At 59.4% G+C, this 17939-nt stretch overlaps 1 protein-coding gene across 1 annotated transcript in view; it reads right to left on the minus strand.

Annotated features, from left to right (window-relative positions):
* Nucleotides 1-1189: 1189 nt before the first annotated feature.
* mecp2 (methyl CpG binding protein 2) overlaps nt 1190-17939 on the minus strand; it is an 87037-nt gene continuing 70287 nt past the window's right edge. Inside the window, exons 2-3 of the mRNA XM_070869149.1 lie at nt 14673-15011; nt 1190-2357 (exon numbers count right to left, since the gene is read on the minus strand). Of these exons, the coding sequence (XP_070725250.1) occupies nt 1196-2357; nt 14673-15011 (1501 nt within the window). The 3' untranslated portion in view covers nt 1190-1195. The remainder of the gene's footprint in view (nt 2358-14672; nt 15012-17939) is intronic.

Raw genomic sequence — 17939 nt, forward strand, 5'->3', positions numbered from 1 at the left:
CCCCTGACCCCCCCCCGCCCCCCGCCGGCAGAAAAGAATACCTCGACCAGCACGGGGGTGGGGGGGGGGGAGGAAGGGGGTGCCTACGTGATGCCTCACGTCCCAAAGGTGAGCTTTAATCGAGCAGCTTAAAAGCCCGACAGAACTCGCGACGGTGTTGCTGCGGAGGCGAGTGTGGAGGGGAGGGGCGCATGAGGTAACCGGGCCAGCTTTGGTGTCGATCCGCTTACCGAACGCCGCTCGGCCATCTCGGCAGCCACAGATTTTGCCGAATGGCGCCCCCCCCCCACCTCCCCACAGCGGCCAAACCCCACCCTTCGCCGGTCAGGCCACAGCGAGGATAGGGGTACCCAATTGCGGCCAGCAGGTCAGCGCGAGCGGTATTGCAAAAGGTGGCGCCTGGTCGGTCTCCGGGTGTGGAGCAAACGCTCCCCCGTGTCGACCACACCCCCCCCCCCCCCCCCCCCCCCGCCCCCCGCCCCCAAAAAAAGCAGGCGTCGGGAGAGGGAGGCACGACAGTTCGCTGCACCTCCTATCTTCACCACCCCCCCCCTGCCCACTGTCACACCACACCACACGCCGACTCGGCGCAACTGGGCGTGTACTGGAGAGGTCCCACCCGTCAAAAGCCCCCAGCATCCCGCTGACTGGAGGTGCGCGGCTGGATTGCGGAAGGCACGGCGAGCTGGGGTGGGGGGTGGGGAAAGGAAAGGGGGCGGAGGGGTGTGTGTGTGTGTGTGTGTGTGTGTGTGTGTGGGGTGGTGGGAGGAAGCGAGGTGATGTGCCGGGGATGAGTTGAAGGGGGAGGGGGGGGGGGGTAGCTCAACCTCTCGCTTGCTACCGTTCCGAGGGCCGAACAAAAACACAGAGACAGACACCCGAACACCGACGCGGGGATGGAGTCACATCGCGAGGAAGAAGTTAGAACCGAAAAGCTTGCCCCTCCCCGTCCCCGTTGTAAGCGTCGAGGTTTGGCGTTATGTCACTGCTTCTGGGAAGCCTCCGTGAGCAGCCCCGACTCACGAGGCGGGAAAGAGAGACACACACACGCACGCACACACACACACACACACAACGGCTGCCTCGCTCGTCACTGGTTTTCGCCTCCTTTCCCCAACCAACCAACAGCGCCCCCCCCCCCAACCGCCCTCCCCTCCCCTTCCCCCCCCCCCCCACCCTCCCCCAATGGTCAAAGTCAGCTCACTCTCTCCGACACGGTGGCCCGCGTGTCTGCTGCCGCTGCTGTTGCCGCCGCCGCCTCGTCCCGGCCCTGCCTCGGCAGGCTGGAGATGACGCCCCCCCGCTGATCCCCCTCGCATCGCAGTTTGGCCTTGTCGGCGAGCTCAGTCTTTGAGGGCTCCTTCGGCGGGGGCTCGGGGTCCGCCGGCCCCACCGCCGGGGCTGCCGCCTCGCGCCGCTCGCCGCACGGCCGCACGCTCAAGTCTTTGGGCTCCGAGGGGGAGCTGCGGCCGGCGGCGGCGACGACGCGGCCCTGCAGCCCCGGCTGGTCGGGCGCCTCGGCGGGGCCCGGCTCGGCAGGGGGCGGGGGCTCCTTCTTGAAGCCGCGGCCCTTCGGGCTGCCCTCCCGGGCCTTGTGAATCACGCTCTTCCCGCTCTTCTGTCCCTTGCCGCTCCGCTCCCCAGCATCGGCCGGCGGCGGCGGCGGCGGAGGCAGCTCGGGCTGGCCGCTCTCCGGCGGCGGCGGCGCGCCGCCCACCGCCGCTGGCCCGCTGGTGTCCTCCTCGAAGATGCGGCTGCTCTTCCGCTTCTTCAGGGGCGAGCTCTCCTCGCCCAGGTTGCGCTTCTTGATGGGCAGCACCGTCACCTCCTCGGGCTTGACTGAAGACTCCTTGACCACTTTCTTCTTCACCGCCGGGGGCGGGGGCGGCACAGCGCTGACCGCGGCCCCGCCCCCGCCCCCGCCCGGCTTCCGGCCCCTCTTCTTGGGCACGGCCCGGGGCTCGGCGTCAGCCTTGCGCTTCCGGCCCGGGCTGCCCTTGCGCGCCTTCGGGAGCTGCTCGGCGGACGACGTGGGCCCCTCGGCCTTCTGCAGCAGGGGGGCCGAGAAGGGCATTTTGACCAAGAGCTTGGCCGCGCTTTTGTCCGACAGGCGCTTGGGCGGGCCGGCCCTGCGCACCCGCTTGTCCTTGCCGCTCCCCTTCGGCCGGCCCCGCCCCCGGCCCGTGCCGGGCGACTTGGCGGCCTTGGCCTTCTTGGGCGGCTTCTTCTCCCGCCGCGACGGGCTCCCTCGGCCAGTCACCGTGAAGTCAAAGTCGGTGGGGTCCAGCGTGGTGTCGCCAACCTTCTCAAAGTGAGCCAGCAGCTCCACTTTGGAACGGAAGGCCTTGCCTTCGGGGCTGAAAGACAAAACAGATAACGACAGCGTCAAAACGGGAGATGCGATGTAAGCTTTTAATAAACTTACTTTAAAGTTGCACACGGGTCTTGGTTTCCTCAAACCGCTCCCCCTGTAAGGTATTTGCTGCATGGATTTTGTGTAAGAATTCATAGCATACTACAAGGGGTATGGCGAGAAAGCAGGAAGGGGGTACTGAAGTTGCATGTTCAGCCATGAACTCATTGAATGGCGGTGCAGGCTCGAAGGGCCGAATGGCCTACTCCTGCACCTATTTTCTGTTTCTATGTCTATTGCGACTCGGAACCAGTTGGCTTATTAGCAACATGTTTCACAATCATACACATGTCTCCGCAAGGTCCTGCAAATCCCCTGGGAGGACAGGCGCACCAACATCAGTGTCCTCGACCAGGCCAATATCCCCAGCATCGAAGCACTGACCACACTCGATCAGCTCCGCTGGGCGGGCCACGTTGTTCGCATGCCAGATACGAGACTCCCAAAGCAAGCGCTCTGCTCGGAAATCCCAAAATGGTTTATGCGGCGCTCCTTCACGGCAAACGAGCCAAAGGTGGGCAGCGGAAACGTTACACGGACACCCTCAAAGCCTCCCTGGTAAAGTGCAACTGACACCTGGGAGACCCTGGCCGAAGACCAGGTCCGCCCTAAGTGGAGGAAGTGCATCCGGGAGGGCACTGAGCTCTTCTGAGTCTCAACGCGGAGAGCGTGAAGAGGTCAGGGACAGGCAGCGGAAGGAGCGCGCGGCAAACCAGCTCCACCCACCCCTTTCCTCGACGAATGTCTGTCCCGCCTGTGACGGGGTCTGTGGCTCTCGTATTGGACTGTTTCAGCCACCAAAGAACTCGCTTTGGGAGTGGAAGCAAGTCTTCCTCGATTCCGAGGGACTGCCTATGATAATGACGACACTTCAGCCACTGGGCTCACAACCACCCGCCTCATTTCCCCCCCCCCCACCCCGCCCCCGAACCCAACTGGCCGGGGTTTTATTGAGCCGCACGAACATCACGTGACTGTCTTAAGCTGTTCCCAACCCAACAGCGCTACAGACCGGAGAGCATGCTCCCAGGCACGCACATCGCACCCCACCACCTCGCCCAGTGACACTGTAGCTTTTTATTCCATCAGCCGATAGCGGAGAAACCGGTCAGATAGGATAGAAGCTCACTTTGCCCAATATGGAATGCACAGAGACTCCATCGCGAGCATTCCGCTTACATACGACCACGGGGGCTTGGCATGAGCCAAGGCTCTTGGTCGCCCCCCGCCCCCAAAACGTTCTGCTGGAGTTTAACTGGCGTAAAGCATGCAGCTTCGTATCACCGTACACTGCAAAGCTTCCCGCTGCCTGCCCAGCCCAGGATCACCGTACCCACGGGGAAACTGGCTTGAGGGTTTGGCTGGAGAAACACGGGAAGAATATCAGTCATCAGCTCGCTGACCCGAGCTCCTTGATGTGCAGGGGGAGGAGGAGAGAGGAAGCAAATTAAATTCCTTTCAGTTTCTTTCAGCTGTGGCCCAGTGGGTAGCGCTCTCGCCTCTGAGTCAGAAGGTTGTGGGTTCAAGAACCACTCCAGGGACTTGAGCACGTAAATCTTGGCTGACACTCCCAGTGCAGTGCTGAGGGGGGGGGGGGGGGGAACGGTACTGAGGGAGCGCCGCACTGTCGGAGGGGCGGTACTGAGGGAGCGCCGCACTGTAACATTAAACGGAGGTCCGAGGTGGTTAAAGGCGCTGTAGAAATGGGAGTCTTTTTTTCTTTTGAAACGTTGACATGGTTCCTCTCTCCACAGCTGCAGCCTGATGAGCGTTGCCAAAATTTTGGGTTTTTATTCCCCTTTCATTTTCATTCTTTACCCACAGTCTTATTGCTGTGCCCGATAAACTAGCGGTCTTTAGAAAGTTTTTCCACACATGTCCCCAGATAGACTGACTGGAATCGCGGTCCCGCCAGCTCAGCAGCTCAGTATGCAGCGGGGCCATACAGACCGGGAAGGAACCAGAATTGATCCTCTCTCAGAGCGGTGTCAACGCCTCGGGATAAGGGGGGAAATTAGCCAGAGTTCCCACTCCTGATCAGTGCGAGAGGGGGAGAGTGTGAGAGAGAGTGCGAGAGGGAGTGCATGAGTGCGAGAGGGAGTGCAAGAGAGAGAGAGAGAGAGAGAGAGAGTGAGAGTGAGAGAGAGCGGGCGAGAGAAATAGTGAGTGTGAGAGCGCGCGATTGTACATAGAAACATAGAAAATAGGTGCAGGAGCAGGCCATTCAGCCCTTCTAGCCTGCACCGCCATTCAATGAGTTCATGGCTGAACATGAAACTTCAGTACCCCCTTCCTGCTTTCTCGCCATACCCCTTGATCCCCCGAGTAGTAAGGACTTCATCTAACTCCCTTTTGAATATATTTAGTGAATTGGCCTCAACTACTTTCTGTGGTAGAGAATTCCACAGGTTCACCACTCTCTGGGTGAAGAAGTTTCTCCTCATCTCGGTCCTAAATGGCTTACCCCTTATCCTCAGACTGTGACCCCTGGTTCTGGACTTCCCCAACATTGGGAACATTCTTCCTGCATCTAACCTGTCTAAACCCGTCAGAATTTTAAACGTTTCTATGAGGTCCCCTCTCATTCTTCTGAACTCCAGTGAATACAAGCCCAGTTGATCCAGTCTTTCTTGATATGTCAGTCCCGCCATCCCGGGAATCAGTCTGGTGAACCTTCACTGCACTCCCTCAATAGCAAGAATGTCCTTCCTCAAGTTAGGAGACCAAAACTGTACACAATACTCCAGGTGTGGCCTCACCAAGGCCCTGTACAACTGTAGCAACACCTCCCTGCCCCTGTATTCAAATCCCCTCGCTATGAAGGCCAACATGCCATTTGCTTTCTTAACCGCCTGCTGTACCTGCATGCTAACCTTCGATGACTGATGTACCATGACACCCAGGTCTCGTTGCACCTTCCCTTTTCCAAATCTGTCACCATTCAGATAATAGTCTGTCTCTCTGTTTTTACCACCAAAGTGGATAACCTCACATTTATCCACATTATACTTCATCTGCCATGCATTTGCCCACTCACCTAACCTATCCAAGTCACTCTGCAGCCTCATAGCATCCTCCTCGCAGCTCACACTGCCACCCAACTTAGTGTCATCCGCAAATTTGGAGATACTGCATTTAATCCCCTCATCTAAATCATTAATGTACAATGTAAACAGCTGGGGCCCCAGCACAGAACCTTGCGGTACCCCACTAGTCACTGCCTGCCATTCTGAAAAGTACCCGTTTACTCCTACTCTTTGCTTCCTGTCTGACAACCAGTTCTCAATCCACGTCAGCACACTACCCCCAATCCCATGTGCTTTAACTTTGCACATTAATCTCTTGTGTGGGACCTTGTCGAAAGCCTTCTGAAAGTCCAAATATACCACATCAACTGGTTCTCCTTTGTCCACTTTACTGGAAACATCCTCAAAAAATTCCAGAAGATTTGTCAAGCATGATTTCCCTTTCACAAATCCATGCTGACTTGGACCTATCATGTCACCATTTTCCAGATGCACTGCTATGACATCCTTAATAATTGATTCCATCATTTTACCCACTACTGAGGTCAGGCTGACCGGTGTGTACGCGGGTCAGGTAAGGCTTGGCTGTGATGGCCCCGCACGGTTTAACTGCCTCTGGCCTTTCACTGTCCATGGTCACACAATTGGGTCAGTTACTTGGAGTTCGTCAAATAACTACTTGCATTAATACAGCCCCTTTCATGTAGTAAAACGTCCCAAGGCGCTACGCAGGAGCCTGATCAAAAAAAATTTGACATTGAGCCACATAGAAATATTAGGGCAGGTGACCAAAAGCTTGGTCAAAGAGGAAGGTGTTAAAGAGCATCTTAAAGGAGGAGAGAGAGCGGAGAGGTTTAGAGAGGGAATTCCAGAGCTTGGGGCCCAGGCAGCTGAAGGTACGGCCTCCAATGGTGGAGCGATAGAAATCGGGAGATGCTCAAAAGGCCGGAATTGGAGGAGCGCAGAGACCTTGGGGAGTTATGAGGCTGGAGGGTGGGTCACAGAGATAGGGAGGGGGGCGAGGAAGGATTTGTAAACAAGGATGGAAAATTTTAAAATCGAGGTGTTGCCGGACCGGGAGCCAATGTCGGTCAGTGAGCACGGGGGGCGGGTGATAGGCGAGCGGGACTCGGTGCGAGTTAGGACACAGGGGAGAGGAGAGCGGGACTCGGTGCGAGTTAGGACACAGGGGAGAGGAGAGTGGGACTCGGTGCGAGTTAGGACACGGAGTGGGGAGAGGAGAGCGGGACTCGGTGCGAGTTAGGACACAGGGGAGAGGAGAGTGGGACTCGGTGCGAGTTAGGACACGGAGTGGGGAGAGGAGAGCAGGACTCGGTGCGAGTTAGGACACGGAGTGGGGAGAGGAGAGCGGGACTCGGTGCGAGTTAGGACACAGGGGAGAGGAGAGTGGGACTCGGTGCGAGTTAGGACACGGAGGGAGAGGAGAGTGGGACTCCGTGCGAGTTAGGACACGGGGGGGAGAGGAGAGCAGGACTCGGTGCGAGTTAGGACACGGAGTGGGGAGAGGAGAGCAGGACTCGGTGCGAGTTAGGACACGGAGTGGGGAGAGGAGAGCAGGACTCGGTGCGAGTTAGGACACGGAGTGGGGAGAGGAGAGCAGGACTCGGTGCGAGTTAGGACACGGAGGGAGAGGAGAGCGGGACTCGGTGCGAGTTAGGACACAGGGGAGAGGAGAGCGGGACTCGGTGCGAGTTAGGACACGGAGTGGGGAGAGGAGAGCAGGACTCGGTGCGAGTTAGGACACGGAGGGAGAGGAGAGCGGGACTCGGTGCGAGTTAGGACACGGAGGGAGAGGAGAGCGGGACTCGGTGCGAGTTAGGACACGGAGGGAGAGGAGAGTGGGACTCGGTGCGAGTTAGGACACAGGGGAGAGGAGAGTGGGACTCGGTGCGAGTTAGGACACAGGGGAGAGGAGAGTGGGACTCGGTGCGAGTTAGGACACAGGGGAGAGGAGAGTGGGACTCGGTGCGAGTTAGGACACAGGGGAGAGGAGAGCAGGACTCGGTGCGAGTTAGGACACGGAGTGGGGAGAGGAGAGCAGGACTCGGTGCGAGTTAGGACACGGAGGGAGAGGAGAGCGGGACTCGGTGCGAGTTAGGACATAGGGGAGAGGAGAGTGGGACTCGGTGCGAGTTAGGACACAGGGGAGAGGAGAGTGGGACTCGGTGCGAGTTAGGACACAGGGGAGAGGAGAGCGGGACTCGGTGCGAGTTAGGACACGGAGTGGGGAGAGGAGAGCAGGACTCGGTGCGAGTTAGGACACAGGGGAGAGGAGAGTGGGACTCGGTGCGAGTTAGGACACAGGGGAGAGGAGAGCGGGACTCGGTGCGAGTTAGGACACAGGGGAGAGGAGAGCGGGACTCGGTGCGAGTTAGGACACGGAGTGGGGAGAGGAGAGCAGGACTCGGTGCGAGTTAGGACACGGAGGGAGAGGAGAGCGGGACTCGGTGCGAGTTAGGACACGGAGGGAGAGGAGAGTGGGACTCGGTGCGAGTTAGGACACAGGGGAGAGGAGAGCGGGACTCCGTGCGAGTTAGGACACGGAGTGGGGAGAGGAGAGCGGGACTCCGTGCGAGTTAGGACACGGAGTGGGGAGAGGAGAGCAGGACTCGGTGCGAGTTAGGACACGGGGGGGAGAGGAGAGTGGGACTCCGTGCGAGTTACGACACGGGGGGGGGAGAGGAGAGCAGGACTCGGTGCGAGTTAGGACACAGGGGAGAGGAGAGCGGGACTCGGTGCGAGTTAGGACACAGGGGAGAGGAGAGTGGGACTCGGTGCGAGTTAGGACACGGAGGGAGAGGAGAGTGGGACTCGGTGCGAGTTAGGACACGGAGGGAGAGGAGAGTGGGACTCGGTGAGAGTTAGGACACGGAGGGAGAGGAGAGTGGGACTCGGTGCGAGTTAGGACACGGAGGGAGAGGAGAGTGGGACTCGGTGCGAGTTAGGACACGGAGGGAGAGGAGAGTGGGACTCGGTGCGAGTTAGGACACGGAGGGAGAGGTGAGTGGGACTCGATGCGAGTTAGGACACGGAGGGAGAGGAGAGTGGGACTCGGTGCGAGTTAGGACACAGGGAAGAGGAGAGTGGGACTCGGTGCGAGTTAGGACACAGGGGAGAGGAGAGCGGGACTCGGTGCGAGTTAGGACACGGAGTGGGGAGAGGAGAGCAGGACTCGGTGCGAGTTAGGACACGGAGGGAGAGGAGAGCGAGACTCGGTGCGAGTTAGGACACGGAGGGAGAGGAGAGCGGGACTCGGTGCGAGTTAGGACACAGGGGAGAGGAGAGTGGGACTCGGTGCGAGTTAGGACATAGGGGAGAGGAGAGTGGGACTCGGTGCGAGTTAGGACACGGGGAGAGGAGAGTGGGACTCGGTGCGAGTTAGGACACAGGGGAGAGGAGAGCGGGACTCGGTGCGAGTTAGGACACGGAGTGGGGAGAGGAGAGCAGGACTCGGTGCGAGTTAGGACACGGAGGGAGAGGAGAGCGGGACTCGGTGCGAGTTAGGACACGGAGGGAGAGGAGAGCAGGACTCGGTGCGAGTTAGGACATAGGGGAGAGGAGAGTGGGACTCGGTGCGAGTTAGGACACAGGGGAGAGGAGAGTGGGACTCGGTGCGAGTTAGGACACAGGGGAGAGGAGAGCGGGACTCCGTGCGAGTTAGGACACGGAGGGAGAGGAGAGCAGGACTCGGTGCGAGTTAGGACATGGAGGGAGAGGAGAGTGGGACTCCGTGCGAGTTAGGACACGAAGTGGGGAGAGGAGAGCGGGACTCGGTGCGAGTTAGGACACGGGGGGGGAGAGGAGAGCAGGACTCGGTGCGAGTTAGGACACGGAGTGGGGAGAGGAGAGCAGGACTCGGTGCGAGTTAGGACACGGAGGGAGAGGTGAGTGGGACTCGGTGCGAGTTAGGACACAGGGGAGAGGAGAGCGGGACTCGGTGCGAGTTAGGACACAGGGGGGGGGAGAGGAGAGCAGGACTCGGTGCGAGTTAGGACACAGGGGAGAGGAGAGCGGGACTCGGTGCGAGTTAGGACACGGAGTGGGGAGAGGAGAGCGGGACTCGGTGCGAGTTAGGACACGGAGGGAGAGGAGAGTGGGACTCGGTGCGAGTTAGGACACAGGGGAGAGGAGAGTGGGACTCGGTGCGAGTTAGGACACAGGGGAGAGGAGAGCGGGACTCGGTGCGAGTTAGGACACGGAGTGGGGAGAGGAGAGCAGGACTCGGTGCGAGTTAGGACATAGGGGAGAGGAGAGCGGGACTCGGTGCGAGTTAGGACATAGGGGAGAGGAGAGCGGGACTCGGTGCGAGTTAGGACATAGGGGAGAGGAGAGCGGGACTCGGTGCGAGTTAGGACACGGAGGGAGAGGAGAGTGGGACTCGGTGCGAGTTAGGACATAGGGGAGAGGAGAGCGGGACTCGGTGCGAGTTAGGACACGGAGGGAGAGGAGAGCGGGACTCGGTGCGAGTTAGGACACGGGGGAGAGGAGAGCGGGACTCGGTGCGAGTTAGGACACGGAGTGGGGAGAGGAGAGCAGGACTCGGTGCGAGTTAGGACACGGGGGGGAGAGGAGAGTGGGACTCCGTGCGAGTTACGACACGGGGGGGAGAGGAGAGCAGGACTCGGTGCGAGTTAGGACACAGGGGAGAGGAGAGCGGGACTCGGTGCGAGTTAGGACACAGGGGAGAGGAGAGTGGGACTCGGTGCGAGTTAGGACACGGAGGGAGAGGAGAGTGGGACTCGGTGCGAGTTAGGACACGGAGGGAGAGGAGAGTGGGACTCGGTGAGAGTTAGGACACGGAGGGAGAGGAGAGTGGGACTCGGTGCGAGTTAGGACACGGAGGGAGAGGAGAGTGGGACTCGGTGCGAGTTAGGACACGGAGGGAGAGGAGAGTGGGACTCGGTGCGAGTTAGGACACGGAGGGAGAGGTGAGTGGGACTCGATGCGAGTTAGGACACGGAGGGAGAGGAGAGTGGGACTCGGTGCGAGTTAGGACACAGGGAAGAGGAGAGTGGGACTCGGTGCGAGTTAGGACACAGGGGAGAGGAGAGCGGGACTCGGTGCGAGTTAGGACACAGGGGAGAGGAGAGCGGGACTCGGTGCGAGTTAGGACACGGAGTGGGGAGAGGAGAGCGGGACTCGGTGCGAGTTAGGACACGGAGGGAGAGGAGAGTGGGACTCGGTGCGAGTTAGGACACAGGGGAGAGGAGAGTGGGACTCGGTGCGAGTTAGGACACAGGGGAGAGGAGAGCGGGACTCGGTGCGAGTTAGGACACGGAGTGGGGAGAGGAGAGCAGGACTCGGTGCGAGTTAGGACATAGGGGAGAGGAGAGCGGGACTCGGTGCGAGTTAGGACATAGGGGAGAGGAGAGCGGGACTCGGTGCGAGTTAGGACATAGGGGAGAGGAGAGCGGGACTCGGTGCGAGTTAGGACACGGAGGGAGAGGAGAGTGGGACTCGGTGCGAGTTAGGACATAGGGGAGAGGAGAGCGGGACTCGGTGCGAGTTAGGACACGGAGGGAGAGGAGAGCGGGACTCGGTGCGAGTTAGGACACGGGGGAGAGGAGAGTGGGACTCGGTGCGAGTTAGGACACGGAGGGAGAGGAGAGTGGGACTCGGTGCGAGTTAGGACACGGAGGGAGAGGAGAGCGGGACTCGGTGCGAGTTAGGACACGGAGTGGGGAGAGGAGAGCAGGACTCGGTGCGAGTTAGGACACGGGGGGGAGAGGAGAGTGGGACTCCGTGCGAGTTACGACACGGGGGGGAGAGGAGAGCAGGACTCGGTGCGAGTTAGGACACAGGGGAGAGGAGAGCGGGACTCGGTGCGAGTTAGGACACAGGGGAGAGGAGAGTGGGACTCGGTGCGAGTTAGGACACGGAGGGAGAGGAGAGTGGGACTCGGTGCGAGTTAGGACACGGAGGGAGAGGAGAGTGGGACTCGGTGAGAGTTAGGACACGGAGGGAGAGGAGAGTGGGACTCGGTGCGAGTTAGGACACGGAGGGAGAGGAGAGTGGGACTCGGTGCGAGTTAGGACACGGAGGGAGAGGAGAGTGGGACTCGGTGCGAGTTAGGACACGGAGGGAGAGGTGAGTGGGACTCGATGCGAGTTAGGACACGGAGGGAGAGGAGAGTGGGACTCGGTGCGAGTTAGGACACAGGGAAGAGGAGAGTGGGACTCGGTGCGAGTTAGGACACAGGGGAGAGGAGAGCGGGACTCGGTGCGAGTTAGGACACGGAGTGGGGAGAGGAGAGCAGGACTCGGTGCGAGTTAGGACACGGAGGGAGAGGAGAGCGAGACTCGGTGCGAGTTAGGACACGGAGGGAGAGGAGAGCGGGACTCGGTGCGAGTTAGGACACAGGGGAGAGGAGAGTGGGACTCGGTGCGAGTTAGGACATAGGGGAGAGGAGAGTGGGACTCGGTGCGAGTTAGGACACAGGGGAGAGGAGAGTGGGACTCGGTGCGAGTTAGGACACAGGGGAGAGGAGAGCGGGACTCGGTGCGAGTTAGGACACGGAGTGGGGAGAGGAGAGCAGGACTCGGTGCGAGTTAGGACACGGAGGGAGAGGAGAGCGGGACTCGGTGCGAGTTAGGACACGGAGGGAGAGGAGAGCAGGACTCGGTGCGAGTTAGGACATAGGGGAGAGGAGAGTGGGACTCGGTGCGAGTTAGGACACAGGGGAGAGGAGAGTGGGACTCGGTGCGAGTTAGGACACAGGGGAGAGGAGAGCGGGACTCCGTGCGAGTTAGGACACGGAGGGAGAGGAGAGCAGGACTCGGTGCGAGTTAGGACATGGAGGGAGAGGAGAGTGGGACTCCGTGTGAGTTAGGACACGAAGTGGGGAGAGGAGAGCGGGACTCGGTGCGAGTTAGGACACGGGGGGGAGAGGAGAGCAGGACTCGGTGCGAGTTAGGACACGGAGTGGGGAGAGGAGAGCAGGACTCGGTGCGAGTTAGGACACGGAGGGAGAGGTGAGTGGGACTCGATGCGAGTTAGGACACGGAGGGAGAGGAGAGTGGGACTCGGTGCGAGTTAGGACACAGGGGAGAGGAGAGTGGGACTCGGTGCGAGTTAGGACACAGTGGAGAGGAGAGCGGGACTCGGTGCGAGTTAGGACACGGGGGGGGGGAGAGGAGAGCAGGACTCGGTGCGAGTTAGGACACAGGGGAGAGGAGAGCGGGACTCGGTGCGAGTTAGGACACGGAGTGGGGAGAGGAGAGCGGGACTCGGTGCGAGTTAGGACACGGAGGGAGAGGAGAGTGGGACTCGGTGCGAGTTAGGACACAGGGGAGAGGAGAGTGGGACTCGGTGCGAGTTAGGACACAGGGGAGAGGAGAGCGGGACTCGGTGCGAGTTAGGACACGGAGTGGGGAGAGGAGAGCAGGACTCGGTGCGAGTTAGGACATAGGGGAGAGGAGAGCGGGACTCGGTGCGAGTTAGGACATAGGGGAGAGGAGAGCGGGACTCGGTGCGAGTTAGGACATAGGGGAGAGGAGAGCGGGACTCGGTGCGAGTTAGGACACGGAGGGAGAGGAGAGTGGGACTCGGTGCGAGTTAGGACATAGGGGAGAGGAGAGCGGGACTCGGTGCGAGTTAGGACACGGAGGGAGAGGAGAGCGGGACTCGGTGCGAGTTAGGACACGGAGGGAGAGGAGAGCGGGACTCGGTGCGAGTTAGGACACAGGGGAGAGGAGAGCAGGACTCGGTGCGAGTTAGGACACGGGGGAGAGGAGAGCAGGACTCGGTGCGAGTTAGGACACGGAGGGAGAGGAGAGCGGGACTCGGTGCGAGTTAGGACACGGAGGGAGAGGAGAGCGGGACTCGGTGCGAGTTAGGACACTGAGTGGGGAGAGGAGAGCAGGACTCGGTGCGAGTTAGGACACGGAGTGGGGAAAGGAGAGCAGGACTCGGTGCGAGTTAGGACACGGAGTGGGGAAAGGAGAGCAGGACTCAGTGCGAGTTAGGACACGGAGTGGGGAAAGGAGAGCAGGACTCGGTGCGAGTTAGGACACGGAGTGGGGAAAGGAGAGCAGGACTCGGTGCGAGTTAGGACACGGAGGAGAATAGAGCAGGACTCGGTGCGAGTTAGGACACGGAGGGGAGAGGAGAGCAGGACTCGGTGCGAGTTAGGACACGGAGGGAGAGGAGAGCGGGACTCGGTGCGAGTTAGGACACAGGGGAGAGGAGAGTGGGACTCGATGCGAGTTAGGACACGGAGTGGGGAGAGGAGAGCAGGACTCGGTGCGAGTTAGGACACGGAGGGAGAGGAGAGCGGGACTCGGTGCGAGTTAGGACACGGAGGGAGAGGAGAGCGGGACTCGGTGCGAGTTAGGACACGGAGGGAGAGGAGAGCGGGACTCGGTGCGAGTTAGGACACAGGGGAGAGGAGAGTGGGACTCGATGCGAGTTAGGACACGGAGGGAGAGGAGAGTGGGACTCGGTGCGAGTTAGGACACGGGGGGGGAGAGGAGAGTGGGACTCGATGCGAGTTAGGACACGGAGGGAGAGGAGAGCGGGACTCGGTGCGAGTTAGGACACGGGGGGGAGAGGAGAGCGGGACTCGGTGCGAGTTAGGACACGGAGGGAGAGGAGAGTGGGACTCGGTGCGAGTTAGGACACGGGGGGGGAGAGGAGAGTGGGACTCAGTGCGAGTTAGGACACGGAGTGGGGAAAGGAGAGCAGGACTCGGTGCGAGTTAGGACACGGGGGGGGAGAGGAGAGCAGGACTCGGTGCGAGTTAGGACACGGAGTGGGGAAAGGAGAGCAGGACTTGGTGCGAGTTAGGACACGGAGGAGAATAGAGCAGGACTCGGTGCGAGTTAGGACACGGAGGGAGAGGAGAGCGGGACTCGGTGCGAGTTAGGACACGGAGGGAGAGGAGAGCGGGACTCGGTGCGAGTTAGGACACGGAGGAGAATAGAGCAGGACTCGGTGCGAGTTAGCTCACGGAGGAGGGGGCAGCGTGAGTTTTGGATGGGCTGAAGTTTACAGAGGATGTAAGTTGGGAGGCCAGCCAGGAGAGCGTTGGGATGGGCGAGTTTGTGTATGGGGGGGGGGGGGAAAACAAGGGCAGGGACGAAGGTTTCAGCAGACGAGCTGAAAGCGGACCCAGCAGGAGAGCGCGGCAGTGGGAGCGATGGGGAGCAGAAACGGTTCGAAATACATTTTCCCCCCCCCCCACAAGTCCAAGCAACAGTTTAACGGTCACCTACTTGATAATGTACACATCGTACTTCCCCGCCGATCGGCCAGACTTCCTCTGTTTCAGTTTCCGCGTCCAGCCCTCTGGAAGCGTGGGGTCGTCGTACAGTGGGCCCCGGTCTCGGATCAGGGAGCGCCTCGGCTTGGGGGTGGAAGGGGTGGCCGCGACAGCCCCCTCCTGCTCGGCCGTCTCGGCCTTGCTGCCGTCGGCCGGCTCAGGGACCAGGGCCTCGGCGGGCTGGGCTTCCCGGTGCTGCTCATCATCGCGGTCCTCCTTCTTCTTGTGCTTCTTCACTTTCAGCAGCTTCTCCCGCTGCCCGCCTTGCTCGTGTTCTTCGGATTTCTCTTCGCTGCAACCAAAAGGAGAGCGTCAATTGTTTGCTCGACGGGAAAGAGGCCCCGAGCCCACGGCTCGGAGAGAGCGCGCGCTGGCAGCCAGCAGTCGGTTTCGGGTGCTTCCCCCACCCCCCCCCCCTCCCCCACGAACGGGGACAAGGGACTTGAGACGCGGCACACGGCTCAAACTCAGCGTCGAGCTCGGTCACGTCACCAAGCCCCCTCTCCGATGTCCGGCGTCCCAAGCCAGCCTCCTCGACATTGGGGCGACCAAGCCCAGGCCGGGTGGCCGCTTTTGCGGAGCGCCTCCGTTCAGTCCGCAAGCGCGTGACCCCGCTCTCCACCCCTCGGCCTCCTGCGCTGCTCCAACGAAGCTCGACGCAAGAACAGCACCCACCACCCCGCCCACCTGTCGCTTCGGCACTTTGCAGCCTTCTGGACTCAACATCCAGCTCGACAACTTCAGAGTGTAAGCGCTGCCCATCGTGGGCTCCCTTCCTTCCCCACCCCACGAGACTGTGTCTCTTAGAAACATAAGTGCAGGAGTAGGCCATTCGGCCCTTCTAGCCTGCACCGCCATTCAATGAGTTCATGGCTGAACATGCAACTTTGTCTCAAATGGCAGCTGGTCATTACCACGCCATTCACACCCCTATCCTGACTGGTGTTTCTCTAACGCCGGCCATTACCGTTTCAATTCGGTCCCCCAGTCCATTTTGTCTCTCTAATCTCTCCTGCCTTCCACCTGATCACAGACCTTCCCCCCCCCCCCCTTGTGTTCTTTCTTCCCCCTCCCCCCCCCCTTTCAGCGCCCGTTAAGAATCTGTTCTTTCCGAACACTCGCCAGCTCTGACCGAGGGCCGTCGACCCCGAAACGTCAACCCTGTTTCTCTCTCCGCAGACGCTGAGATTTTCAGCATTCTCTGATTTGATTCCAGACTCCAGCGCCCGACACATTTTGCTTGTGTACCAGCCCTCCCCTTCCCACCTTACGGCTAAAGGGATCAAGGGGATATTGAGAGAAAGCAGGAATGGGGTACTGAAGTTGCATGATCAGCCATGATCATATTGAATGGTGGTGCAGGCTCGAAGGGCCGAATGGCCTACTCCTGCACCTATTTTCTACGTTTCAAGGAAAGACCTTGATCTCGTGCCTCAATCTGTAGCGCAACAGAGAATTTACTGAGTTTAAAATAAAGAGCAGAAAATATTGGAAATGTACAACAGCTTTAATTTATATAGCGCCTTTAACTACGTCCCAAGTCGCTTCACAGCAGTGTTCGAAGACAAAACAGGTAAGTGTGACACCGAGCCACAGCAGATGAAATTACAGATGACCAAATAGCTTGGTTAAAGAGGCAGGTTTTAAGGAACGTCTTAAAGGAGGAAAGAGAGGTAGAGAGGTTTAGGGAGTTCCAGAGCTTGGGGCCCAAGCAGCTGGAGGCATGACCACCAAGGGTGGAGTGATTATAATCAGGGATGGTCAGGGGGGCAGAATTAGAGGAGCACAGACACCTCGCGGGGGTGGGGGGAGCCGTGGGGCTGGAGGAGGTTACAGAGATAGGGAGGGGTGTAGGGGCTGGAGGAGGTTACAGAGATAGGGAGGAGTGTAGGAGCTAGAGGAGGTTACAAAGATAGGGAGGGGTGTAGGAGCTGGAGGAGGTTACAGAGATAGGGAGGGGTATAGGGGCTGGAGGAGGTTACAGAGATAGGGAGGGGTGTAGGAGCTGGAGGAGGTTAGAGATAGAGGGGTGTAGGGGCTGGAGGAGGTTACAAAAATAGGAAGAGTGTAGGGGCTGGAGGGGGTTACAGAGATAGGGAGGGGTGTAGGGGGTTACAGAGATAGGGAGGGGTGTAGGGGCTGGAGGAGGTTACAGAAATAGGGAGGGGTGTAGGGGCTGGAGGAGGTTACAGAAATAGGAGAGGGCGAGGGGCTGGAGGAGGTTACAGAGATAGGGAGGGGGCGAGGGGCCATGGAGATTTGTAAACAAGGATAAGAATTTTGAAATCGAGGCGTTGTTTAACCGGGAGCCAATGTAGGTCAGCGAGCACAGGGGGTGATGGGTGAGACGGGACTTGGTGCGAGTTAGGACACGGGTCAGCGAGCACAGGGGGTGATGGGTGAGCGGGACTTGGTGCGAGTTAGGACACGGGTCAGCGAGCACAGGGGGTGATGGGTGAGCGGGACTGGGTGCGAGTTAGGACACGGGGTCAGCCGAGTTTTGGATGACCTTGAGTTTACGTTGCGCAACAACGTGCATTTGTATAGCGCCCTCAATCCCAGGGCACTTCACAGGAACATAATCAGACAGAAATTTACGCCGAGCCAGAGGAGGAGTGACTCAAAGCTTTGTCTGAAAGCCAGGTTTAAGGATAGTATTTAAGGAGGATAGTGGGTGGGACGTTTCTGCTTTAAACAATAGGCCATTGTTCACTTAAGTCATAACAAATTCAGTCTTATAGTAAAAAAAATAAAGTGATTATAACCATAACAAGAAAGAATCCCAGAGGATAATTTCTTCACAAGTTACAAGCAGAGTTTTGGCAGTGATTTTGAGCGAAGGCACGGGCCTTTCTCTCTGTTAAACCTAACACAGAAGCTTCCTTTTTTTTTTAAATACAGTTTTCTCCTCAACCCAACTGGAAATAACATGGTAGGCTTAATATGGTCGGCTGTGGTCAACGCGCTGTCCTTCAGCCGATTCTTACGCACACTAGTTTACGTTTCTGTACAACATGTACACATCCTTTCCCGTAGGTTGCAATGCTCTCATGGCAGGACTCCCAGTTTCAGTCCTCGGGACCTGAAACTGCTCACCTGAACAAAGTGGCCGTGGCCCAAGTGACATCTCGTCAATGATGTCAATTACTTTTTCTGCCCTTGATTGAATGAGCTAAATGGGAAGCCAAATTAGCCGAGATCCTTGTACCAACAGACGTTT

This window comes from Pristiophorus japonicus, chromosome 32 (genome assembly GCF_044704955.1).
Source record: "Pristiophorus japonicus isolate sPriJap1 chromosome 32, sPriJap1.hap1, whole genome shotgun sequence".
In the NCBI taxonomy this organism is placed as follows: Eukaryota; Metazoa; Chordata; class Chondrichthyes; family Pristiophoridae; genus Pristiophorus; species Pristiophorus japonicus.